General features: G+C 43.4%; 1 protein-coding gene across 2 annotated transcripts in view; it reads left to right on the top strand.

Moving 5' to 3' along the window:
- Positions 1 to 27,139, top strand: part of CRIM1 (cysteine rich transmembrane BMP regulator 1) — a 474,029-nt gene that overhangs the window by 365,502 nt on the left and 81,388 nt on the right. For both annotated transcript variants that reach the window (XM_072140823.1, XM_072140822.1), the window contains 2 exons: positions 1,993 to 2,121; positions 25,156 to 25,312. In XM_072140823.1, the coding sequence (XP_071996924.1) occupies positions 1,993 to 2,121; positions 25,156 to 25,312 (286 nt within the window). The remainder of the gene's footprint in view (positions 1 to 1,992; positions 2,122 to 25,155; positions 25,313 to 27,139) is intronic.

The following is a 27,139-nucleotide window of genomic DNA, read 5'->3' as shown; positions in this document are numbered from 1 at the left end:
TGCACATAGTTTGCCAGATCAGTCCCTGTCCCCAATGGGGCTCATAATCTAATTAACCTACCAGTATGTTTTGGAGTGTGGGAGGAAACCTGAGGACCCAGAGGAAACCTACGCAAACATGGAGAGAACATACAACATATTTGCACGGAGAGAATATATTTGCAGATGATACTAAGCTGTGTAAAGTAATAAATACTGAGGTCGATAGTTTAACATTACAGAGGGATTTTTGGAAGCTTGAGGAGTGGGCAGAGAAATGGTTGATGAGGTTTAATGTAGATAAATGTAAAGTTATGCACTTGGGCCGTGGAAACAAAAAGTATAATTATGTTCTAAACAGTCAATTACGTGGAAAACTGGAGCTGAAAAAGACTTGGGGGTATTGGTGGATGGTAAACTAAATTTTAGTGACCAGAGCCAGCTATCTGCTTCTAAAGCAAATAAAACTATGGGATATATCAAGAGAGGAATAGATTCTCATGATAAAGTCATAGTTTTGCCCTTATACAAATCCCTGGTCAGACCACACATGGAATATTGTGTACAGTTTTGGGCACCAGTGTATTAAAAGGACATAGAACTGAAACGTGTGCAGAGCAGAGCAACCAAGATTATTAGGGGAATGGGGGGATTAGAATACACTGACAAATTACAAAAGTTGGGATTATTCAGTTTAGAAAAAAGACCTCATTACAATACCTGAAGGACAGTACAAGGATCTCTCCAAAGATCTTTTTATACCGAGGCCTGTGACCAGGACAAGGGGGCATCCTCTACGCCTAGAGGAGAGGGGATTCTACCATCAACATAGACAAAGGTACTTTACTGTACGAGCAGTGAGACTGTGGGACTCTCTGCCGCAGGAGGTTGTTATAGCAGACTCTATGTACACGTTCAAGAGAGGCCTGGATGCCTTTCAGGAGGGGTTATGAGGAAAAAAAACATTTAATTCTTAAAGGTTGGACTTGATGGACGTGCGCCTTTTTCTGCCATTATATAATATGATACAAAATGCAGCTGCAGAAAAAGTTATCCTCACTTTCCCAATCCCTAGTGTTCCTACCACTACTTAGCCATCCAGTAGCAGAAGGGGTGACCCACTTTAGCTGATAACTGGCCCAGGAGTTCTTTTACTATAAGCAGGTTTGTAGGTTATGACAAAAAACCCAAACATTACCAGCCCAAAACTTTTAATTGAGGTTATTAGTAGATGAGACACTGGTTGTGAGACACCCAGCATCCCATGAATCGGCTGTTATGCACAAGAGTATTAGCTGGAACAACAGGGTTCTGTATGTAGTGTATTGATTTAAAGCTAAAACTCCGGGCCCTATATGTGTGTTATTTTTAAAAGGAATCAAATGTCGGTTTTGGCCATAATAAACTGCAAACACTGCTGTGTTTAGGCTCCAGAGTGATGTGTAATCATACCTTTTGTGTGTGTAGTGAGTAGCGCCAAGACTGTGAAAAGTGAATCCTTGATCCGAGTTTGCAGTGGGCTGGTCTTTCAGCTGAAAGAGCTTTGTGGTCTTAGCAGTAAACTGTTTTACAGTCCCTCCCCACTGCTCTGAGTGACTGCTGTAAGTATGCAACCGAATTCATGATACAGCTCATATTCTTTCCTGCAGAGGGGGGAGTCTGTGGAGCTGGACAGTGCAGACAGACTTTTCAGTCCTGTCACTACTTATAAGATACACGCAGGCAAGGTTACACAACTCCAGGGGCAATGCCTTACACTGTCTTCAGCTTTTTATGGTCAAAACTTATGACAGATTTCCTTTAAGAAATGACTAGGACCTCGCAATTTGATCAGGAAACACAATAAATGTTATATCATAAAAATCAACATACAGTAAAAGTCTCAAAGTTAATCGGTGAACCTACACATGGAAAAAAGCATTAAAACTGGGAGTGATATTCTATTGTGTTGCTCATACATTAATAATAAAGACGGAGAGTAGTAAATTGCTTCATCCCTTTGCTTTTCTGCAGAACCTACATACATCACCATGGCTCCACCGATATGTGATTTCTTAGTAAACTGCACACTGACTGAGAGGGACTGCAGCTATGGATTCCGGCTAGATCAGAATGGCTGCCGCACCTGTCAGTGTAAAACAAGTAAGTCATTTTCCATAGATTTTACGTTGCTTGTCAATGTTATAATATGTTGCAGCTCCAAATGTTTGTACATGTGCACATATGTCCTTGGTTCAGAAATTGGTGGACCCTTCACTTGCCCTGTTCTTTCTTCACTTTGTGCATGGATTTATTGCAGAATTTGACATTTCCTGTTATTGGGGAGTACTTGATCTCATACACATAGAGTAGTTCTTAGTATACCTGTCTTAGATTGGCATCTCATTATCCTGGCTGCTTATTACTAGATGAATGAGCCTGAGGAAGTCAGCAAACCTAATGAAATGCCAACCAAATGCAGCCAAGTCTATCTTGGAGATTATGCCAGCAGATGCTTACTTAGTAAACCCATTGAAGTAATTGCGAACACACCAGACCTGTAGTCATTGGCAGTTATCTCGGAACATACAATGTCTATTCATGGGTATGCAAGATGAGTCTACATCATCACAGCAACTTCAGCTCACCAGAATCGCACATGGACAGGCAGGGTAAGTGTACAGTTCTGGAGTAAATATAAGGAAAGGTCAGTATCAACTTCTTGGATTATTGGGGGCCAATAATCCAAAGGCAAAATATGTCCTTGGGGGAGTAAATCTGGGAGAGTCCCTTGTTGAGAAGGACCTGGGGGTACTAGTAGATCATAAATTGAATAACAGCATGCAATGTCAATCAGCTGCCTCTAAAGCTAGTAGGATCATGCCATGTATCAAAAGTGGAATGGACTCTCGTGATAGGGATGTAATATTACCCCTGTACAAGGCACTGGTTCGGCCACACCTGGAATATGCTGTCCAGTTCTGGGCACCGGTCCATAAAAAGGATGCCCTGGAGCTGGAGAGGGTTCAACGTAGAGCCACAAAACTGATAAGGGGTATGGAGGGTCTTAGTTATGAGGAAAGATTAAAACAACTCTATTTATTTAGTCTGGAAAAGAGACGACTACAAGGGGACATGATTAATTTATATAAATATATGAATGGTCCATACAAAAAATATGGTGGTAAGTTGTTCCAGATTAAATCAAATCAAAAGACGAGGGGGCACTGTCTCCGTTTGGAGAAACCAAGCTTTAATCACCGGAGGCGACAGGGCTTTTTTACTATGAGAACTGTCAATCTGTGGAATAGCCTTCCTCAGGCGCTGGTCACAGCAGGGACAGCGGAGAGCTTCAAGAAGGGTCTAGATGCCTTTTTACACCTAAATAACATTGATTGTTATGCTATATAGGATTGTTCCCCCTAAATCCCTTCCTCATCCAATCCCTACCCTTCCTCGGTTGAACTTGATGGACAAGTGTCTTTTTTCAACCGTATAAACTATGAAAAGCAATGGCTTTCTTTGGCCAACATAAAATTCTTGTGTGTGAACAGTAGCAAAAAGTACTGAGGCATTTTTGGCCAATGTGGTGTCCTTAGTCATATTATGTGACAGGGTGTGTGTCATATAAGCTATATTCCCAACCAAGAAAAGCAAAATGGTGGGGTACTGAGTATACAAAATCTGAGGTGGTAAGAAAATGACTTTTTATTACTACAAGAGACCATAAAACAACATGTTAGCAGTGTTGGGTATTACTAAGGTACCAGTGAATCGGCTGCTTGGAAGAGCAAGAAGCAAATCTAAACAGGGAAACATTTCCTATTGGACTGTTTTACAGGATAACAATGTTTAGTAGGTCATCCTTACATTCTGGTACCTACAGGTCTACCTCTTTGTACAGATGACTCAAAGCTACTTACTGTAAACGCAGCTTCTGATCTTATTAAACTTGTCGCTATAGTTAATGTTCTCAGACTTTGTAAATATATACCTTTAACACAATGGAATAGCAATACTTGTCAGTTGTCAAATCTGCTAACATTTCTAGGAGGAATAACAGAGCAACACCAGTTTTTTAAAGAAGTGATGTACAAGTATTTAATAAAACAGACCTCTTAGGATTGATTATAGCATCATTCCATTTGGTTATTCTGTCAACTTATCTCTATCCCTATTTTTTTAAAAAACCTTTCTAGTATGACAGGGTTCACAGCTGTGTTTATACCTCCATTCAGGGGTGTTGCTAGGGTCGCAAAACATCTGGGGCATGGGCCCCAATGCATAAATACCAAATTTTCATTTGGTGCCCACTCCTGTACATAACCTAATCATGCCCACTGAAAGGAGCCACCCACTTAATAATACCCACATTAAATAATGCCCTCCCCACTAGAAAATAATCCCACATTGAATAGTGCCCATACACTAAATTAAATAATGTCCCTACAGCAAGCCTTGTCCCCCAAAACCCCTACACTAATTAAGTAATGTTCCCATAGCTCCCACACCAAGTAATTTCCTCACAGCCCCTAATAAATAATAGCCCCCACAGCCCCTAATAAATAATTGCCCCCACAGCCCCCAGCATATAATGGCCCCCATAGCCCCAGTAAGTGATAGTGATAACCCCTAGTTAGTAATGCCACGTCTATGTCCAGAGAATTTTTAGGAGCAGTCCGGGAAGAAGGACATAAGTTCTGCATAGCCCAGAACACCCTGGGCTTTGGCTAAAAGATTTGGGGCACTGGCCCTGGAACTTTTGACCTAAGGATGCCCCTGCCTCCGTTATTAAATCTTTGTCATGAAAAAGATAATAACAGAAGTCTTAACTAATCCTTACATATGACCATTTATTTAAATGGATTCCACTATTGCCAGTTTGCACCATTTCTTCTAGTACTTATGTTAGTTCCATTATGCAGCGCTATTTTTTCTGTCTCAAATAACAGAAGTCGGAGTGATGCAAACAGACCCTAACATAAGCCCATTAGTAGTCTCTTAAAAGCCATTTGAATCCATCTGTTAGTAGTTGTTGTTATTCTAGTGACACAAGTGTGAACTGAGCTTTACTTGTAAGTTTAATTAGAATGGATCTATAGAGCCTAGCCTCCATTGCCCTCATAATGCATTGGTAAAAGTTGTTTTTCGATGCTGTTATGTTTGCAGTTAGTCAGAGGACATAATATAGCACTGTCAATACCTGCTTTGCTTTGTTTCTTGCTGCGAATGGGGACCACATATCATGCAGAGTATCCATGGCATTCCATTTCCAGCATCTCGTAAAGTTCTGAGCTTCTGGCAGTAATGTGCTTTGCTGTCTTTGAAGCCCTGTACAAAGGAAGTTTGTTTGCTGACTAAGAGAAAGCCACTCTCTATTATCTGTAGAATATCAAGGATTAGAACAAAATTGGTGTAAAGCTTATACATGGAAAAGGAAGATATGTCCCTCACAGCATGGGGTGGCAGAGAAAGTCATCTCTGCTTACATCCAGGTCGCATAATTCTGTGTCACCTCCGTCTAGGAACAACATCAGTACATATATATATATATATATATTGTAGAAAGGCACAAGGTGTTGTGGTGGATGGTAGATACGTGTCACCGTGGTGCCTGGCCTCGGTGAAGTAAAAACCAGTATTGCTGGTGTCAGCGGCGTTCGGCCACTGACACACTTTTGTTATTTTAGCATAGCTGCAATGCAGCTGATCCGGGACAGGTTTTTTCTGGAGCAGTCACAGTGCTGGGTGGGATGGCTGCTCCCACGTTCCAGGCCAGGGCTTGCAGCCCTATGTAAAGCCACCTGTGTCAGGAGAAGGGGGGGTGGTTCCCTACCTGTGTGTAGCTGAGTGGAACACAGGAAATAGCAGAGCCAGAGCTGAGCCTTGCTGTGTGGGGAAGTCTGAGGACTGAAAAGGTGCTCCTAACCCAGGAGGGTGAAGTACGGTACTGTGTCTGTGAATGTGAACTGTGCTTGATAACATGGACTGAGATTTATCATATGGACTATGCATTTTGTTTTGCTGGCTGGAGCAAGCCCTTTTCTCTGTTATTTTTATGTCTAAATAAAGACACCTGTTTTGTTCACCTGAAAGACTGCTGCCTGGCGCTTCTCTAAAGGCTACCATTTGAGTGAATCCCTACAATATATATATATATATATATATATATATATATATATATATATATATGTCTAGCTTTACGTTAGAGTAGTAATGTTTTTTATAGGTTCCACTGAAGGAACGGAAATGTATAAATGTACTCGTATAATGCATTTATTGATCTTGGTATCATTTGCAGCCAGTCACAGTTTGGATCCAGGTAATAGTAGATGAGTTACACAGAGTAACAAGTAACTATAGTGACATAGCAGAATATAAGATAAAACCCCACTCTAAAAAAAAAAAAAAAGTTCCCAAGCCCATGTGTTGGGGGTTCAACACTTGAATCCTGCGCTGATCAGCTGTTTCGTGTGCCACATGTACAAGGCTCCACCAGGGGTATAGCAGTTGTTCTAGGCAACTCAAGTTATTATTATGTGATATTTTTAGTTTTTAATGCCAGCTCTGTGGGTACCTAGATAAGGTAGTAAAGCTACCTGGGGTAAAGGGCTAGACTATAGACTAGTGGGGGTGAACCTATGGCACGGTTGCCAGAGTTGGCACTCAAAGACCTCTCAGTGGGGGATGTAGACTGTTTCCCAGTACAGAGTTTGTCGGACATGGCATCTCCCTGCAGTCCAGGTAGTGGGGCGCTATTATAAACTGACCCATCTTAATAATAAATAATAACCATGGACTTGCTTGGACTTTAGGAATACTGAGAAGGTGTGGACAGGGTTGGTTTGAAGCTATTGGAAAACTTCAGGCCCCACAATTCTTCCTGTTCAGTGGGCCCTACCTTCTTTTAACGGCATTGAGGTCCTCAGGACGCTAATACCATTACAAGCTGTGGCAGAGCAGGGAGCAATAAGTAATGCTTAAACTGTGCAACCAGCAAGAAGAAAAAGCAGCCGCACTCACACAGTCAAATCCAAAGTCTTTATTACATCAGAGCAAGGGGACGCCAGGCACAGCACAGGTTGAATGCTGAAATTGCCATGTTGACATCTTGGGAACAGTTTGTGAGTTTTGGGTTGCATTTTAGGCACTTAATCTCGAAAAGATTTGCCATCACTGCCATAGACTATTCATTGTAACTGCCATAAAGCACTCACATTCTGTTGCACCGTCTAGACAGACAATAGAAGTAGAAAGTGTATGTCCCCTATGGAGGTTGCAAAATATTATCAAAAGAGAACAAACACACTATGTTTGTTCTATCGAATGACATCTTAGTGTTAACACTGAAATTAAGCATCTTTATTTGAATAGTGGAGATGCCCCCCTCCCCAGTCGCCCCTGTACGTAGGCCGGTAATAACATTGATGGAATACTGTATAAATACCCAGAGGATGCAATTTTCTGCTTAATAACATTCACTTGTTATACATTATAATCCAAAAGCTACAGCAGAGTGGAAATGTGAGAAACATAATGCATAAGATACCAGCAAGGGATTTGATAACAAGGTGTTATGGGAGAGTGAAAGGTGTAGTGTAAAGCAGTTAAGATGTTTCCACAAGTATTAAGAAGATATTCTACAGAGGAAGATCACAGGCACTGAGGCTCATTTACAAAGGTGCAAAGTGCATTTCACATTCTGTTTCATCATATTGTTATGCCTCTGTATGTGGAGTTAAAGGAAGAAATGGTTATAGCTTCAGCAATGTAGAATATTTTACTGATGGGGAAGTGGAGGTGTCATAGAGACAGGTTACACCAATGTAATGGGTTCTGGTGAGAGGATAAGGATTCTACATGAACATTTCTGGTCACATCATGATTGCAGACCTCTGTGCGATAGGACCAGAAATACGGGCAGTGAAAGACATTGTTGGGAATGGGAGCTGTTGGTTAAGATCCAATTCCTTCCAAAGTTTTTGACGGCCTTTATCCATAGGCCGTCATAAATAGATGATAGAATTGGGTCCTATTTCTGGTACCTGCACTTAGCCTCAACCCCCAATTGTAAGAAATGGCCGTTGAGATTCACCACAATTCTGGTGAATAATAATGCTTATTATTTGTGTTAAGAAAATTTAATATTTAAACCTTGAAGGTGTTAAACATTCCGAGTAATTTCCATGCATAGTGTGGTTAGCTGCTTTTCGTGCTGTTGCTATGAGAAAAATGACATTTGTATGCATTTGCAATTATGCACACATATTGCTGTTTACCAACAAACAAATTTAGGAAGTGTTAATAAAATGCTAATTTGTCTATGAAAATATACTTGTTTGTTATCATGTGAAATAACACAAGTTGCAGACACATTTATAAACTTCCCACATAAAAAATACATATGTGGCTCCACACCAAAAACGACTGGAGAAACCAGGAGTCAGAACCTTAAGTTTGTCTCTGACCTCTTCTTAGTGACTGAGTAATGTTAGATTGATGTTTTTAACATTTCCCGTATTTACAATCTCCTCCATTCCTCCGTAATATAGTCTGTGCAAAAGCACACTGGTGAGCTCAAAGTCTAGGACATTGTGGGGATTGTAGTAAACCAGGGCAATGTATCAAGTACTTTACCACACAGGGGCATAATTTGAGGGGGGTGCAGTCGGAACCGGGCCCGTGGGGCTTAGGGGGCCCAAAAGGTGTCACTTTCCCATATGAGAAGACTAATACTATAAACTGTTATAGTTGGGGTCCTAGCACAGACATTGCACTGGGGCCTATCAGCTTCAAGTTACAAAGTATAGCAATGGAATCCAGCACTTGTTTAGTTTACGTTAAAATAGTAACATATTGACCATGACTAACGTGTTTGCATCATGTGATTGGGGCATGTGCAGAAAGGATATTGGTAGAGTGGGTATGCCGTATAGACAGACACGTTAGTCAATATAGATAATGTATTAGATGTTGTTTTTAGTAAAAATACATAGTATTGGATCTTTTATTTAATCCTTTTGGTGACCATTTGCAACATCCCCCACCGGGGCCTAGCCCTTGAGGTGAGGCCTGGAGACAGCCGGGGCCCGCGGTACCGGAGTGGCTGGCGGTTGCGGCCTAAGCACGCTATTGTCACGGTGCTTGGTACGGGGGGAACCGGAGGGCTGTCCTACAGCCTGGCAGGTCTCCAGCAGGGTGGTGTTGGCAAGAAAAGATGAGGGAGCGGCTGCTATAGCGGATCTCCCTGGGGCAACCCCTTAATGTCCCGAGTGTGAGTCTCTGGGTGATGGACAGGGTGCCGGTGATGAGGGTAGTTGTAGTAGCAGGGACCAGACGGAGGCAGAAGTTGAAGAAAACAACTTACAGTTCGTTTATTGCAACCGGCAGGAACTGCAGAAAACGTGTCTTCAGCGGGAGTAGGTACTGGAGAGGTAGTTGGAGGGAGCCACAAGATGTATTTGACCAGCCTGGATGTAAATGGCAGGCTGGGCGGTAGCTGTGTCCTTAGAGGAGGCTTCAGCTCGGTCCTGGATCTCTTCAGGTATCACCCTTGAAGGTAGGATGATACCCCTTTTTCCTCACTACACTAGCTCTAGTCTAATCTTCCACTTCAGGCAGGGGCTAGGCTCTTCCTGCACTGGTCTGGTATGCTAGAGTCTCTGAGCTGCTGCTCAGCTAACTACTCTCTGCTTGTGTCCTACAGACCCAGAGGGCCTGACTAGGACCGGTCTCTCTCCTGAGAGAGATTTCTCTCTTTCTCCCTCTGGGGAGAGACTTCTCTAGAACATTCCTGGCCAGAGGTTTTATTACCTTCCCTTGGTCAGGTGGTGGCTGCTCCTCCAATTACCTCTCAGTGCACAGAGACAGGATGTAACACAGACATTGGTTGACATAATTACATCACAAATTAACATCTGCCTTGCCAGGCAGGATTAACCACTGCAATTTCCCCTTGATCCTATAAGGACCATGTAGTGTAATGTGGTGTTACCTACAGGTGGGACGTATTCGCAAGCACTACCTCGCCATTGCATCGGCGAGGGTGTTGCATACCCCGGGGGCAATTGAAAGAGCCGCCCTCGGCTCGACTACCGATGTTTTGGGGCACAGAGGGGGCTAAGGCACTTCTGGGAAGTGCAGGCTATGTGAGGTGTAGGGACAAACCGCCCATGGTCCTGGAGACAGGCACCTGGGTTGGTGTCGGACTAAGACAAAAATATGTAAGAGCTGTATGACAGTTGGTCGCTGACGCCATTAAACCGAACTGTACAGTAGGAAAGGTGTGGTGTCATGTCCTGTAATCCACTCCTTGCACCAAGGCCTGTATATTTGTTTGATCAACACTTCTTCCCTGGCGGCAATTATATGGTGTCTATCTGCATTGCATTAGCATATGCGACACAAGTACCTCCTGACGTCCTTACCCATAGAATGAGTGGCATCCAGGTGCTATCTCTGTAACACCCCCGGTCCCCGAAGGACCCGCAGTTTACGGACTACCCCCATGTGCAAACCTCGGTTTGGGGATAAGGTAACAGTCAGTGTTTTACATAGAAAGACGGTCCGACACAGCCACACTACAACCTGAAAAGCCTAAGAAAGGGTTAATGCAGACTACTGGCATATAGACAGGGTGCTAGCATATTGTAAGCTCACATTGGCTTAGGAGCTCAATGGGTACACATCTTAAACGTTGCAAACGTTACATAGGAAGTTTAGGCTACTCAGGGTAGCAGCATAAAATGTCTCTTTTCCTGCAAAGAAAAGGCATACAAAGGGCAAACAGAATGTCCGTACCTAAAAAGGAAGGCATTAAGTGCAAAATAATAAGTCAATAGCCACTTTTCCTTTGTAGTATCTGGCAAAAGTCTCTCAGAAGGTCTCTACTGACAAAGTCCATCTTCTGGGTACAGCCCTTGATGTGGGGAAAAGTGCACTAAAGAAAACAAAGGGTCTCCTCTTTGTGTAGAGGGACAGAGTCCTTTGAAGAAATCTCTGCTGTGGCAGAGGAAGGGTGCTATCATAGCACATGACAGTGTATAATCTCTGGACTGAGATAAATAAGGGTAAGAGTCTCAGGACAGTTTCTGGCTCTTTGGGGAAAATGGAGCAATATACACAATATGTACAAAGGACATAGTACCTGGAGAGGGCTACAGCCCTTCAGGGATTAGTCAGTATCGCTGGGTTCAGCAAAGACAGGATCCAGCTCCTGCAGGGAATCCTGTGCGTCCTCAGCGGGAGTTGGTGCCGGCTGGGGACACCCGGTGGCAGCAGTGGGTACTGCAGGTGCAGCAACATCCTCCGGACCTTCAGGGGGAGGAGCGCTGTCGCCCGGGGTGTCGGCTGTTCCAGCCGGGGGCTCAACTGAGCCAGGGACCACGGAGGGGTCCAGGAAAAAATAAACGGAGTCCAGCGGCCGCGCCGCGGCTCCTTCCAGCTCCGGTTCTTCCGGGGCCGGGTCATCACCCCATTGGTAACCGGCAAGGGGAGATGCGGGCCTAGATGGAACCTCCGGACAAGGTTCGCTAGCCGGGATGTCTTCTCCCACAGAAGAGCCGCGGGACCTGGCAATGCTCCCGGCAGGGGAACCGGTGGGGGTGGCGCCCTGTATCATGCCCGGCCCATGGATGGCAATGGGACCCGTACTCACAATTACTGTGGATGGGGCATTCACGTGGGTCACCGCCCGAGGACTTGCAGCCGAGGAGGAAGAGGTGTTCGGAGACTCCGGCCACTCGTCGTCCGCATACCAGTCGTCCTGCGGGAAGTAGCGGTCCTCATCGGAGTCGGGGATCCGGATCACACCAGCAGCCCAGGGTCCTCGAGGTCCTTCCTGCAGGGAGAACTCGATGCACTCTCCCGGCTTCAGGTTGTGCAGTCTCTCTGGCAGATCAGGCCTCTTGACAGACCGGCGGGGTATAAATACTTCCCGGCCGGTGTAGTCCTGGGTGGCGAAGCCATAGCCCTTCCGCTTGTCGAAGAACCGGACCATGCCGGTGGTGCGATTCTTCTCGACCCAAGCTCCAGCTGTAGATCGGCCGGCCATATACCGCTGGGCCTCCTTCTCTCGGCGTCGCTGGTCCGAGACAGCGTCTCGGAGTCGCCGGCGGGCGGCCTCACCTCGGCCTTGAGGCTGCGGAGGTGCCGGTGCTGGGGCTCGTGGCTCCGGTGCAGGCTCGGATCTCCTTGGACGACAGGTAGGTGCCGGAACAGGAGCAGGAACCACCGGAGGGTCAGGAACCACCACAGCGGGGCTAGCAGGCCGCGCAGCAGGAGTAGTAGGCCTCGGAGCAGGTGGAGCGGCAACACTAGGCCCAGGCGTTGGCTCGACAGGAGTCGGGGCCTCCCCACGTGGCGCCTCCACGTGGATCCGCGGTACCGGGATGGTAGCCGGGATAGGGACGAGGAACCGCCCGGGTGGGATTTGGTATTGCGTCACCGTTTGGTAACATGTCCTGGTGACGAAGGCCCGAGTCAATCCTCGGTGCAGCCGATGTCCAGCGGAGGGTCTTCGGACGGGCTGCGCAGAGACCACCACCATAGTCTCTAGGACCTCATAAAACTCCGGACGCTCCACAGGAGGGAGAGGCGGAGGACCCCACATGGCGTTGTCGTCTCTGTCCAAAGTCCACTCCAGTTCTGGCGCTTCTCTGAGGCAGGGCAGGAAGTCCGCCTCGAGCCAGTGGGAGGAGTCCAAGTCCTTCCCGCCAAGAGCTGTGGCGGGCTCTAATTTTTCCTGCGCCACAGGAGGCGGGGTTCGCGCGCTTCGCGCGTGGGTGGAGCTTGATGCGTCATCTGGGTTTCCCGCCAGTGAAGGTTTTGGCGGGCTGGAATTATTTGCTGCGCCACAGTTTCTGAGGTAAAAATCTTCGGGCGCGGCAGCGCCGGATGTAGCAGAGCTGGTACAGTTCTTGCCAGGATTAACCTCTGGAGTGCGGGAGCGGCGCTCGACCGCACGTGGCAGCAGTATAACACAGTTCATTCCAGAAACGTACAAGTCCTTAGGCCTAAACCCGGATGGCAGCAGGGTTAGGCAGCACAGTCTTTTAATAAAGGAAAGTCTTTAATGCCGTAATAAGGCACAGAAGTCTAAATCCTGTTCGTGACGCCACTTGCAACATCCCCCACCGGGGCCTAGCCCTTGAGGTGAGGCCTGGAGACAGCCGGGGCCCGCGGTACCGGAGTGGCTGGCGGTTGCGGCCTAAGCACGCTATTGTCACGGTGCTTGGTACGGGGGGAACCGGAGGGCTGTCCTACAGCCTGGCAGGTCTCCAGCAGGGTGGTGTTGGCAAGAAAAGATGAGGGAGCGGCTGCTATAGCGGATCTCCCTGGGGCAACCCCTTAATGTCCCGAGTGTGAGTCTCTGGGTGATGGACAGGGTGCCGGTGATGAGGGTAGTTGTAGTAGCAGGGACCAGACGGAGGCAGAAGTTGAAGAAAACAACTTACAGTTCGTTTATTGCAACCGGCAGGAACTGCAGAAAACGTGTCTTCAGCGGGAGTAGGTACTGGAGAGGTAGTTGGAGGGAGCCACAAGATGTATTTGACCAGCCTGGATGTAAATGGCAGGCTGGGCGGTAGCTGTGTCCTTAGAGGAGGCTTCAGCTCGGTCCTGGATCTCTTCAGGTATCACCCTTGAAGGTAGGATGATACCCCTTTTTCCTCACTACACTAGCTCTAGTCTAATCTTCCACTTCAGGCAGGGGCTAGGCTCTTCCTGCACTGGTCTGGTATGCTAGAGTCTCTGAGCTGCTGCTCAGCTAACTACTCTCTGCTTGTGTCCTACAGACCCAGAGGGCCTGACTAGGACCGGTCTCTCTCCTGAGAGAGATTTCTCTCTTTCTCCCTCTGGGGAGAGACTTCTCTAGAACATTCCTGGCCAGAGGTTTTATTACCTTCCCTTGGTCAGGTGGTGGCTGCTCCTCCAATTACCTCTCAGTGCACAGAGACAGGATGTAACACAGACATTGGTTGACATAATTACATCACAAATTAACATCTGCCTTGCCAGGCAGGATTAACCACTGCAATTTCCCCTTGATCCTATAAGGACCATGTAGTGTAATGTGGTGTTACCTACAGGTGGGACGTATTCGCAAGCACTACCTCGCCATTGCATCGGCGAGGGTGTTGCACATTGCTATACTTTGGCTCTTCCGCCTGTATCAGCACAGGATCTTGCTTTTCCTGGCACCGTTCACACTAGAAGGCAATCAACTGTGTTGGATCATACATCGGATTGGTGAGCAGTGAATACCTGCATCTTTTTGCAATTTTTGTTAATAGCTTCAAGTGGCCAGTGACAAACCTATAAATTATCTCTGAAATGGTTATACACATTAGACAACATACTTCCAGTGTGTCCAGTGAAAAAATGTGTACATATAATGCAGCTGAGTGCCTGAGTGAAAGAAACGCTTTCCAGAATTAATTCTTCATTACCGCCAGATGCTTGATCATGGTGGGAGAACATGAAGTCACTTATGGCTTCTACAGATGCGTTTACCTTTAACTAAGCTCTAATTTTGTTGAGGCTTCCAGTTTCTCATAAAACCAGTTGAATTCAGTGTTGTGGTATGCTACTCTAACATTCCAGTCACCAGCTCGAGCACTGGATACATAAATCCAATGGCCCTGGCAGTGCGGAGCTTAGGCTACCTCCATACAATGGTCACGGGCTGCAAACAACCGACCATTGGTCCCTTGTTTGTGACATCATCAGAATGTTAGGTCCAGAAAAAAGACAGCTTGGGTCATATACACAGGCAGGAATAGGACCAGCAGCCTGGGCAGTCGGCTTATACATAGAGCTGTGGAAACCACGGCTGTGTGTGTTGGGCCCATTGAAATACATGGAACCGCATGTTCTCCATTTAATTAACAGGCAAAAACTGAATAATATGAGGTGATGTCATGACTTTGACCAATAGACTTCTATGGGGGCCGTTAACTAGCTGCTGTTATTTGTGGCCAGCTCAAGGCCCTAATTTACAAACCCACGAAAGGATACAGTTCTCAAAGGTCATATATACCGTATGTATGGAGACGCACATCTGGACACCTTTAGTCTAGAAGAAAATTAAGGCATGACATGTATGAGTTGAAGCAGGCTTACAATTATTGATCGGTGGAACAGAAGTGGGACTCCAGACTCCAGGAGAGTACATTACATCTCATCTCACCATTTTCTGGAACCAAGCTGTGCAAAAATTACCTGCGATGGAATTACCAGATATCCAACATATTAATCTTATCAAAAGTTGCCAAAATTGAGTTTAACCTCTGCCCCCAGAAAGCCCATGGATCCCTCTAGTCTCCCCAGTAAACTAATAGGGCCCTTTTTGGACCATGACATTCACATATATAGTAAATTCATATGGTACTGTATATTCACATGTATATTCGTAACAGTTGGCAAGTGTGGATGGGGTTTGATGTGGAAGCCATTTTTGTGTTTCTGTGTAACGGTACCATTGTTTTGGCACCATGTATTGCCCACTAGCAAACTTTTCTTATAATGTATAATTGGTTGGGTACTGACATGGCAAAAGTGGAAAGTGAACTAATAACAGTTTGTTTTTTTTTTCTTGTCATGAATATAAACTTTAATGCCACGGTTAAAACATATACATATAAATATAATCCCAGCGGGAAGGACAACAGCTTCATTGACTATACAATACCACGTCTCATTGACTTGAGCTTGCTTGATGATTTGTGACTATAAAGAGAAAAGGTTTTCATATTAAAGTCACAACACCTCCTCATGCTCTAATCAAATGGTCCTTGTCACAGACAGGCCTATAAAAGGCTTCATGGGACGTGACAGACAGCGGCACACAGCACACCGAGGAGAACAAGGAAGCCCATTACACTGTAAAATGTCCCTTGATTGTTTTAGTCTGATTTTCTCTCATTCCATTAAGTTATTATTACTATTCACAACATTTAACTTGCAGTTTTCCTTTATTATGGAGCAAGACGCTTTTCATGCAAAACTAAATAACAAAAATGGAAAATATTATAAAGTCTTTTCCAGAGGCCTTTATTTTCCTATTACAGTATATGGTATATTTGTTGGAAAACTTCTGCAGGAACTCACTGTAGTGCAAATCAAGCTAATGTGATTGTTGGGGGCCTGACTTCGTGGACCCCACAATCACTAGAATGGTTACGTAGAGAGAGAGAGTTAAAATGAGGGTTTCCCTGCTGTTCCTTTCAATGCTGTGGGGTACTGATGGAGCAAGAGTAGTGCTGACACCTAATATATGCATCAGGGCTAGGTAACAAGATATTTTGAATATATTCTTTTGGGTTTCAATCGTGGGGCTATACCAAGTTAGCAAATTATCCACTTTTCACAGGAGAGAGAATAACAAGCTGATCGGTGAGGGTTTAAATAAAGGGACCACCATGAGGATGGGTTCCCTAGCAAGGAATGGGGGCATGGTCTAACAATTGGTGAAGTATCCGATAGAGCGTGCAGAGTCGTGAATTTACCTAGCACAGCAATTGGCTATCTCTGGCACTTGTAAATTGGAGTGTCAGAGATGAGGGCAGTGTTTGACAATATCTAGCCCTCCCATACTTCTGAATGGAGCGGAAAGTCCATACTAATCCCCATTATTGAGAAAAGTGGGGTTCTTTTCACCTTTACACATAAAACCTATGAACTTTTACCTGGTTTTACTTGAGAATGAGGAGGATAATAGGGATTGGCTGCCACTCTGTTAGGACTGGTTTATCGGTCAGTAGTACTTTGCTTCCTTTTTATAGAAATCGCAGTCACAGTAGGTTTTTTATTCATTTATTTTTTTAATGTTGGAATATGAATTGTTTTAGATGAACAGTTTTTGCACTGGTAGAAAGTATTGCTCTGTATAGGTATACGTTTGTAACTCTCTCACTCTTCATAGTATCGCCTCTCCATTCCACCCTGAATGCAGCAGGAAAGTCAATTTTTCTGCCCTGCTCCACTTGCTGCACTGGTTGTCCATTCACTTGAAAGTGCTATTATCTTCCCTGTCCCATTTTACCACACAACCCATGCTTTATTTTTGCTAGTACTCTAACATTCTTCACAAGATGACACACACACACACTTACTTTCTTGAAAGTTCTACCCCCAGACAATCGGGCGATGTCCCCTTCCTTACAGTATTTTTCTATGGCAGAAGCATTGTACAAGGCAGGCACTATTACGGAACCTGCTCTTTTATGGAGGTGAAAGATGTATGTTGTAGAATGCAGCAGACCCCCTAACAAAAAGTTTTCTGTTTAAAAACCTGGATATGCCCATGAAAACAAGTTTCTTTTATGTACTTTATGTAACACCTTCTCTAATTCACCCTTATTAACAAAAATGCTGCATTTCACAGATATAAGTCCAACCTGTCTCTATCAGTCCTGGTGTACACAATTTCAGTTACCCCTAGTCACGACCCTGTAATTTCTCACATCTGGTTGGGCCACCATCATCTATTTGTGTTTGCATGCTGCAGATGAGATTTCTGTGTGTCTCTGCTGAATGTCTGTAGCCCCGCCCCCTGCACGGAGCTCAGAGACTCATCCCGCCAGGAGATCGTGAGAAGAGAGGGAGGCTGCAAACTACAAGGCAGGCACATATCTGTGAGATGTAGCAGAGCTCACAGTTGATCTGTCTCACCTCTCTCTCTCTGTGTCGCTGTGTTAGTACAGAAGCCAGTGTAGTACAGAAGAAAGTGTATTTACACCTGTACCCTGATAATGTAACCACATTGTCATCCCACAGAACTGGATGGATAATACAGTAATTTGTCTGCTTAGAGAGGCCCTACCCACACCCTGGGATTTTACACTGAGCAGCCTAGAGAGTGATATGAGCTAAAACAGCAAATAAACTGAATAAAATTGTAAATTAAGGGGTTAAAATGATCTTTATTGTGTTAACGTCACTAGGGGATTCCGATATAAGAATTTTCTTAAGTGGGAAAACCCCTTTAAAGATGTGTTTTTAATTTCCATCTAATAAAATAAAAAGTAAAAATTGCACCCTGTGACATCATATAGTGTACCCTAGCAAATAAACCACTTCTGTGCACAATACATTTAGACTACCTACTGCTCTATTACCTTTGCTACCTAGGAGGCACATAAATATATATATGCATTAGTACAGTTTTGTGTGGCAATGCTAGCTTATGCCCTCTTATTGTAAGCTCACAGAGGATCACTCTAATAAATTAGCTAGCAGAAACAAGATTTCATGGCTCTGACACATCATCTGTCACCAGCGCTAAGAGGTTCAGCAGTCCAGCCAGAGATTAATGTGGAAGAATACCTGAGTGACTCTTAATTGAGGAATACATTTCACGCAGGTAAATTACTTTGAATAAGGGTTTCTCTTGTAGACTCACCAGCATTGACTCTCTATGATTGGAAACTAGAGGGATCAATATGACCTTGTGAGAAGCGGCAGTGGCAAGCATGCATAAACACCTGTACCACTCTGGCCCAGCAGGGGTCTGTTCTCATTAGACGGAGCAGAGCAGAGGACAAATAAATCACTGATTGTGACTGCATCCAGCAGGGTGCTATCATCCTTGAACACATTATATACAATCAGTGGGCTTTCATGCCCAGCAGTTAAGTGCCTCTCACTGTGGTCAAATTAACATAGCCACTAGGATCGGACCCCTCTCTGCAAAGGTTAATTGTTTCTTTCTGTGATTTTCTGGAAACGGGAAACTGGTGAATATCAGGGGGTTTCACCGGTAGAATACATTGCGGCTCGTCAAAGCAATGCAAACCATTATTGAGGTTTGTGTAAATACCTGTATGGTGGTTTTGAAGTGCACATTTAGGATAGTATTAAGCAAAACTACCTTTAATTAAGAACAAATGAGACCTAGTTTCAAGGGACTCCCTCCATCTCTCCTTGCATATCATAAATAGAAAGTAATCCTTTAATCATTATCAATTATACCTCCTGAGCTTTCATCTTAGTACAGCGTGTAGGAAAATTGTGCTCTTGCCTTCAGCTCAGTGATTCCATTATCAGGATATTCACAGTTTAAAACGAGGAGCATGTTATCCGTGTCCTAAAGCGCCTTTTGCAGAGCACATGAAACTACTGTCCTATCTGTCGTAAAGCTATTTAACGCTTCCCAGCACACAAAACTGTGTTCTCGTGTCAGAACTTTGCTCTTTGCTGTCTGCCTAGCAGCGCGTGACGTCATAGCAAAGTATCACAATTTGGGCATTTATTATTCAGGCTTCATATGGCAATGGGAAGCTTTTTTTTAAAGGCGTTTTTGTAAGATGTTGTACATGATATCCATTTTTGTTTTTGGTTTAGTATGTGTTAGGTTTTATGCCAACCAATGTTTAATTTGGCAGTGAGTCAACTTTTTTTTTTTTTTGTGGTTAACTCACTGCCACATTGGGCTCACTCAAGGCATGGTGCACACACTGTGATTGATACTACTGCGTGTGCCACATATTAACAAACACGTCCTATTCCTGCCCGGTTGGCTTTTTTTTTTTTTATTGACCCCAGTGGTGCAAGTGGTTCTCACTCGTCAATGTCAGATGGGTGTGCAAACAGGGGATTTCTTTCCCCTGCTTGCAACCCGCAGAGTACACTCAGGTGAATGAGGTCTCAAGGTCCATGTTGTATACAATTGTATCTAACTATTCCCTTCACTTTGCATATATCTTATAGTTTTCTTGCCTGACAGTACTACTAGTTTTACTTTCCTTTTATTCATAATTTCCTAGAAGAACATTTATGAAAATTAACCAAGGTGGTCTGTCGTTGTGTCCATACGTAGTTTGGGGATGGTGCTTAGAAGGGTTTTCCCATGAAAGAAAAATCTCCCATCTCAAACCCCTAGTGATGTTAACACACTAAAGATCGTTTTAACTCCTTATTTTACAATTTTACTCAGTTTTATTGCTATTTTAGCTCCTATCACTCTCTATTGTGCTCAGTGCAAAATCCCAGAGTGTGGGCAGGGACTCTTTTACTCTCTTATGACCCATCTAGTTTTGTGGGATGACGAGGTGGTTTAGATTATAAGGGTACAAGGTGTATATACACTTCCATCTGGCTTCTAAAATTTGTACTAACACACTGACAGTTCAGAGATGCATGATGCCTATTACACAGAGGCTGACAGACTTTTACACTGTTACAGTGAGCTCTGCTACATCTCACAGATATGTGCCAGCCTCTCCCTTCCCCCAGATGACTTATCTCCTTGTAGTTTGTAGCCTCTTTGCTCACAATCTCCTGGCAGAAAGTGAATCAATGAGTGTCTGTGATCGACATGCTGGACTGCAGGGGGGGCGGGGCTACAGGCACACAGGAGAAAGACAGAAATCTCACCTGCACACTGTCACACAGAAATTCAAGATGGCGACCCTAAGTCAGAAGTTAACGGGTTGTGTCTAGGGGCAACTGAAATTTTGTACACCAGGACTGATAGCGACAGGTTGGACTTATGTCTGTGAAATGCTGTATTTTTAATAACGGTGAATTAAAGAATGTGTTATTTTGTTATCCTGAGTACCTATAAGAAACCGGTCTTTTAAATACCCCTTTAAAAGTCCCTATTGTAAAGTTGTTAAAGCATAACTAAACTATGAACAAAATTGGATTAATTGGATAAATCGACTTTATATACATATATAATTATATACTTTATTAAACCAATATCATCTTCCTTTCCCATACCTTCCCAGTTTCTGTCCAATATTCCACTGATAGCTGAGAAATAAAGGATCCTGATAATGATTCTAATGACTACACACAGTCTCTGGATAGTCTAATCTCCGGGAGCTGAATCAAGGGAAATATAATATAGGTATGGAAAGAGTTAACCATTACCCTTCTTTCATTATCTCTGTGGTGTTTTAGGAACTCCAGACTAACTGCTCAATGCATGAGAAACAAGAGCACAAAAAACCCATAGAGAAGCTGCTTTTCTTAGTGCAGTAGTTTAAATGAATAAAAGTAAAGCATAAGTATCTTTTAACCCCTTAACGCTCTGCGCCGTAGCTCTACGGCGCAGAGGTATAAGGGATGTATGAAGAGGGCTCACGGGCTGAGTCCTCTTCATACAGAGGTGGGGGTTGTTGCATATTGCAGCAAACCCCCACCGCTAATAACCGCGGTCGGTGCTTGCACCGATCGCAGCTATTAACCCTTTCAACACCGCCGGCAAAGTCGCCGGCGGCGTTTAAAAGACGGCGGCCCGCGGGCGCTGCCATCTTTATTACGCTCGCCGCGCCCCCGAATGTCATCGGGGGGGCGGCGATCGGTTGCCATGGTAGCCTCGGGTCTTCGTTTGACCCGAGACTATCTGGCATCCTCAGATTCGCTGAGGATGTGCTGCAAAAATGCCATATATTGCAATACAGAAGTATTGCAGTATATGGTAGGAGCGATCTGACCATCTAGGGTTAATGTACCCTAGATGGTCTAAAAAATAGTGAAAAAAAAAAAAGTTAAAAAAATAAAAATAATTTATAAAATATTAAAAATTCAAATCACCCCCCTTTCCCTAGAACGGATATAAAACATAATAAACAGTAAAAATCACAAACATATTAGGTATCGCCGCGTCCCAAAATGCCCGATCTATCAAAATATAAAAACGGTTACAGGCGGCGGTGACCTCCGAGGCGGGAAATGGCGCCCAAATGTCCAAAATGCGACTTTTACACCTTTTTAAAAAATGATCAAAATGTCGCACAGACCTCAAAACGGTAGCAATGAAAACGTCGCCTCATTTCGCAAAAAATGACCCCTCACACATCTCCGTGCGCCAAAGTATGAAAATGTTATTAGCGTCAGAAGATGGCAAAAAAATGTTTTTCTTTTTTGTACACATTCGTTTAATTTTTGAAAATGTATTAAAACACAATAAAACCTATATAAATTTTGTATCACCGCGATCGCACCGAACCAAAGAATAAAGTAAGCGTGTTATTTGGAGCGAAGAGTGAAAGTCGTAAAAACTGAGCCCACAAGAACGTGACGTGCGTTTTTTTTCTTTCAATTTTTCCACATTTTTTTTTCAGCTTCGCAGTACACGGCATGTTAAAATAAATAACATTACGGGAAAGTAAAATTTGTTACGCACAAAATAAGCCCTCACACAGGTCTGTACACGTAAAAATGAAAAAGTTATGGATTTTTGAAGTTGGAGAGCGAGAAATGAGCCGAAAAACCCTCCGTCCTTAAGGGGTTAAAGTGTAGGATCACTCTTGAACACCATTTACCTGGGAGTCCATATAAAAAGTTGAACACCTTGGAATACCTGGGGGGAGCCATAGTAATGTCCTATATTACAGTCCATTTCTCCCACTACTACTGCTCTCACAGCACTTCTTGCTTTATCCGAGAGAGCACTGATTGCCTTTAGTTTAACATGTGGTGATCAAGATTTTTATTAGAAAATGACAGGAAAAGATAAATATAAGTGAAATATATATTACCAGTATTTCAGATCCTAAAACAAACACTACAGTGTTATGTGTAATGGAAAATGACAATAGCTGTAGCCAAAATAATCTAAACAAATAATCACTTTTTAAGTGACTGTTCAAAAAACCCTGAGAAAATGTATCCTCTATGGAAATCTACCCTAGCCTGGCTCAATCCAGTGGCCGTAAGTGACCATACGCTTGGTTCGGAATCTGGATTGGGGAGGAGGCCAGCCTCCGGCATCCCTAGTGGCAATTTCTCTCTACTGAAAAGAATAGGGTCATGTTGGCGTTCATCAATCCGTTTTCCTTTTTGTTCCTCCGACATAATGCTGGGAATTTGTAGGTCCTGAACAAATTAGTCTTCTGGTTCAGCTGAGATCAGTGTGTTCTGTCTACTTTTCTCAAACATAGACTGTATAGAGGCCTTAACAGTAATCTAGCATTGTGCCCTGCCAAACACAGGTCATGTTTCTCCTAAGTCGGGGCATATTGTCTGATGATAATAAGCACTTTGAATAGCAGATCGATCATTGTTCCAGATGTATTTTGCCAAATCACTTAATTCAACCCTGTGTACTTGATGAAAGAGCTGAGTAGAGAGATGACAAATGATGGCACACCCACATTTTTTAACAAAATGTAAAATTTATAAAATATAATTTTGTTCAAATACACAAAAAATTATGTGTTATATATGATTTATTACTGGAGAGTTTTGTTTGAAATTTTTTTTTAAGTATTCCCTGAAGATTTCTCAATAGAATATAGATATGAAATGGCGAAGAATAGGTGTCACTGAAAAATAACATCAATGGGGAGAAATATCAAGACTTGTAAGTCAGTTTTCTGGCATACAAGCCTTGAAATAATCACAGTTCCTCGTTCACAGCCAGGAATTGCAACTATTTTCCCCCTTAACCCTCCAAATGTGCGTGAAATAGGCCATTGCAGGTGGTGGAGTGAGCAGGTGTTGGGGTGATCCTGCACCTCGCTTGCGCACTAGCTATAGTTTATAGTGCAATTATGGTGTAGACTTGTCTGGCAATGTAACAGTTCTCCTTATACTTTCAGTGTGATCGAAGGGGCTGGTTTTAATCATTTACTGGTGCATGATACACCAGCATTTGATAAATTTGCTTTAAAGGACATCTACCACCAAGATAAAAGACTGGATGCAAATGAGCTTGAGGGGCTCACTTCAAGCTCCTTTGCATACAGTCCTTCATCCTGGTTGTAGATGACCTTTAATGTCAGAAAATTCAAGAAAGGAGTTATGGTTTATGTTACACAGTTACAACTGATTAACTGTTGTGAAACGGGGGCAACAAAGCATCATCCCTTATAGCCATGTCCCTTTTCCAATCTTGTTATAATGTAGATTATTCTTGAGTTCCTTGTTCTACTGAGAGACCTCTGTTTTTAAGAAAATACTTTTAAGTGTGGTCATCATTGTCCAATTTACAGGCGGTCCCCTACTTAAGAACCCCCGACTTACATACGACCCCTAGTTACAAACGGGCCTCAGGATTTTGGCTACAATAAACAGCTATAACAGTTATCAAAGGTGTCTGTAATGAAGCTTTATTGTTCATTCTGGTTCTTATGACAACCCAACATTTTTAAAATCCAATAGTCATAAAGACCCAAAAAAGTTTGCCTTGAGCTACAATTATAAAGTATACAATTCCGACTTACATACAAATTCAACTTAAGAACAAACCTCCATCTAGTACGTAACCCCGGGACCGCCTATAATTTGTTTTTCTCTAGTTCTGAAATAGGAAAGCTGCTCAGTCGCACTTCAGGTTATGCTGTGAACCGGGTACCTTCCCTGATCTATGCATGTAGTTCATTATTTTAAGGCGAAGTTTCATATACAGGTGGTCCCCTACTTAAGAACACCCAACTTACAGACGTCCCCTAGTTACAAATGGACCCCTGGATGTTGGTAATTTACTGTATTTTAGCCTTAGACTACAATAAACAGCTATAACAGTTATCACAGGTGTCTGTAATAAAGCTTTATTGTTATTCCTGGTTCTTATAACAACCCAACATTTTTAGAATCCAATTATCACAGAGACCAAAAAAAATTTGTCTGGGGTTACAATTATAAAATATACAGTTCCAACTTACATACAAATTCAACTTAAGAACATACCTACGGAACCTATCTTGTACGTAACCCGGGAACTGCCTGTAATGCTATGTTTTTTTCATATATGGCTGTGGGGGAATAATTAATAAATTACACTCTCCTCTCCCTTCGCCTCTGTTAAGCCACGACGTCACCCATCATTGCCGGCTTGTGCTTATATACAGAGGCCAGGGGTGCTGTGCCAACCATTGCCACGTGTATGCTCCAGTATTAGCTTCAGGTTGTAGCAGACAAGTGGTTATGAGACGGCACCACCGCCCCCTGTATACAAACAGAGGTCAACAGTGGCAAGTGATGCCACGACTGAACGGTAGCGGGGAGAGAGGTAAGTTATATGTACTTTTTTCCTCTTTTAAGCACACTCACCCCTCCCACCCCTGGAATATATGTATTTTCACCAGGTAACTTCTCCTTTGGTGGCATTACCGTATGATAAAGTCTGTGACCATGGTTCAAACACAGTATTTCCATTGTTTCTGTTCCAAATGCCAAACAACGAAGCTACCTATTTATTGTACTTATGATGCTCTAACTTGAATGTCCTTTGTGTTTCTTTCAAAGGAGAGGAGCTTTGCACTGGTCTTATCTCTGGATGTGCCCTGGACTGTCCCTATGGCTTTCAGACTCATCTCCACAATTGTGAAATCTGCCAGTGTAGACCCAGGCCCAAGAAGTGCAAACCCGTGGTCTGTGACAAATACTGTCCGTTCGGCTACCTGTAAGTATTCACAGTGCTTTGTCATAGTTGGTGAAATGTTAGTCTCATAAAAACTCGTAAAATTCTGGAATATGTCTCCCTGAAGCCCTCCAGCATGAAATAGTATTCCGAGCCAGAAACTCACTGCATTTTAATAAATGTGCTGTCTGACAGAAGCGTCTGCATTCTCCTTGTGTGCATATTTTTGCTAGAACATCTTCATTTATTACATTTATAGTACATCCCTGGCTATGCTGGACGCTGTAAGCAGGGGGGGGGCGACAGTGGTCCCCAATTGCCAGTCCTGTCTACATATGTATTACACTGTCAGAACATCCTTAAGTATTCTTATCCAAGATCCCTGGTATCCTACAACGTTTTGGCTGCACCTGCCAGTCTCACAATCATTCATCTGTCAGTGGAGGGTAAAATACCTGATAGTATTACGTGCATGTAGTAAGCAGTGTTTTTACCATTTTAATGACTACTTCTTCATGCATATTTCAAGCCTGACACATTATGTGATCATTTTTTAATGCAAATAAAAAACAGCAGTAAATTTATATTACTTATTTATTGATATAATTAAAATAGAAGGCATGTGCTATAAACATTATGAACCAGTAATACAGTAACATGCCCCTAAAACTGCCATCAGTTCTATTATGTTACTTTTAGAAAAATTAAAGATCATTAATCCCATGAAAGTAAAGTAAAGTAAATTTGTGGTCTTGCCTCTTAATGGTAGTACATCACCTTCACACAATGAAGATAGAGACCTTACACTAATGATGGTCTTCTTTTCCTTGTCACCCCAACACAGTTCTTGTCAATGGAAAACTGGCTGGCTGGCCCCCAGAAAACCAGAGACTCCCTGTTTCCCCATATTCTGATACACTAAGGGGCCCAAAATGTTCTGTTACATTTGAGTTTTAGGCAATCACATGCCCCTGTTGTCTATTTCTTTTGCGTAGATTAAATGCGTAGGAGAGGGTATGGGGTTCTGGTTCTCTTTGTTAGGATATACATGGTGCAGACATTGCCCCCTGGAAAGAGGTACGCTTCCAGGAGAAAGAAATTTGCAGTATCTCATTTGACAGAACCTTGTCAACCCTGTATGTTTCTCGGTCTCGAGGGTGTCTCTGTTTTGTAAATTCCTTGTCACATTTACAAGCTTTAGGGCTACCTATAGAGTCGATTCGGTAATGACTTGTAAAACTTAAAGGGGTTGGCCACTTTTTTTTTTTTTTTTTGTAATGTGTGTAAGTGGAGGCAGGATGTTAGGTAGTTTACCAATAAACATATCGATATATTCTCTTGATGTGTAAAGTGAAACCTCCTCTCTTTAACCTCATCAGCCAGAGATTCCTGTCCATAAAATGTCTCTTGGGGGAGGGTCATGTGATTTCAAGTTAGAGATCACTTGACCCTCCATCTGCGGCCATTTTATGGACAGAAATGTCTGGTTGATGAGGTTAAAGACAGGAGGCTTCACTTTACATATCAAGAAAGCAGAGCAGAACTTTTAATAGATGTATATTGGTAAATTACCTAATATCCTGCCACCCACACATTACAAAAAGACAAGAGGTAAAGTGGCCAACCCCTTTAATTAAAGGGGAGTTATAAAATGTCGGTTTGCTTGGGTTCGACCTCCCATTATTGTCAGAAAGGGGGACCACAGGTCAGGGTCAGCTGGCCCTGTCATCTGTCCACAAGGTCCAATTGAATACAGTAGCACACAAAGGGCTTTAATGTCTGATCATCATTTCTTCTGGATTAGATGGTTACATAGTTAAGAAAAAAAAAGAAAAAATTCTGTCAAGTCCAACAAGATAGTCTTGATAA

The sequence above is a fragment of the Engystomops pustulosus genome, chromosome 3, assembly GCF_040894005.1.
Source record: "Engystomops pustulosus chromosome 3, aEngPut4.maternal, whole genome shotgun sequence".
NCBI classification, from domain to species: domain Eukaryota; kingdom Metazoa; phylum Chordata; class Amphibia; order Anura; family Leptodactylidae; genus Engystomops; species Engystomops pustulosus.
This window is presented reverse-complemented; position numbering and strand designations above follow the sequence as displayed.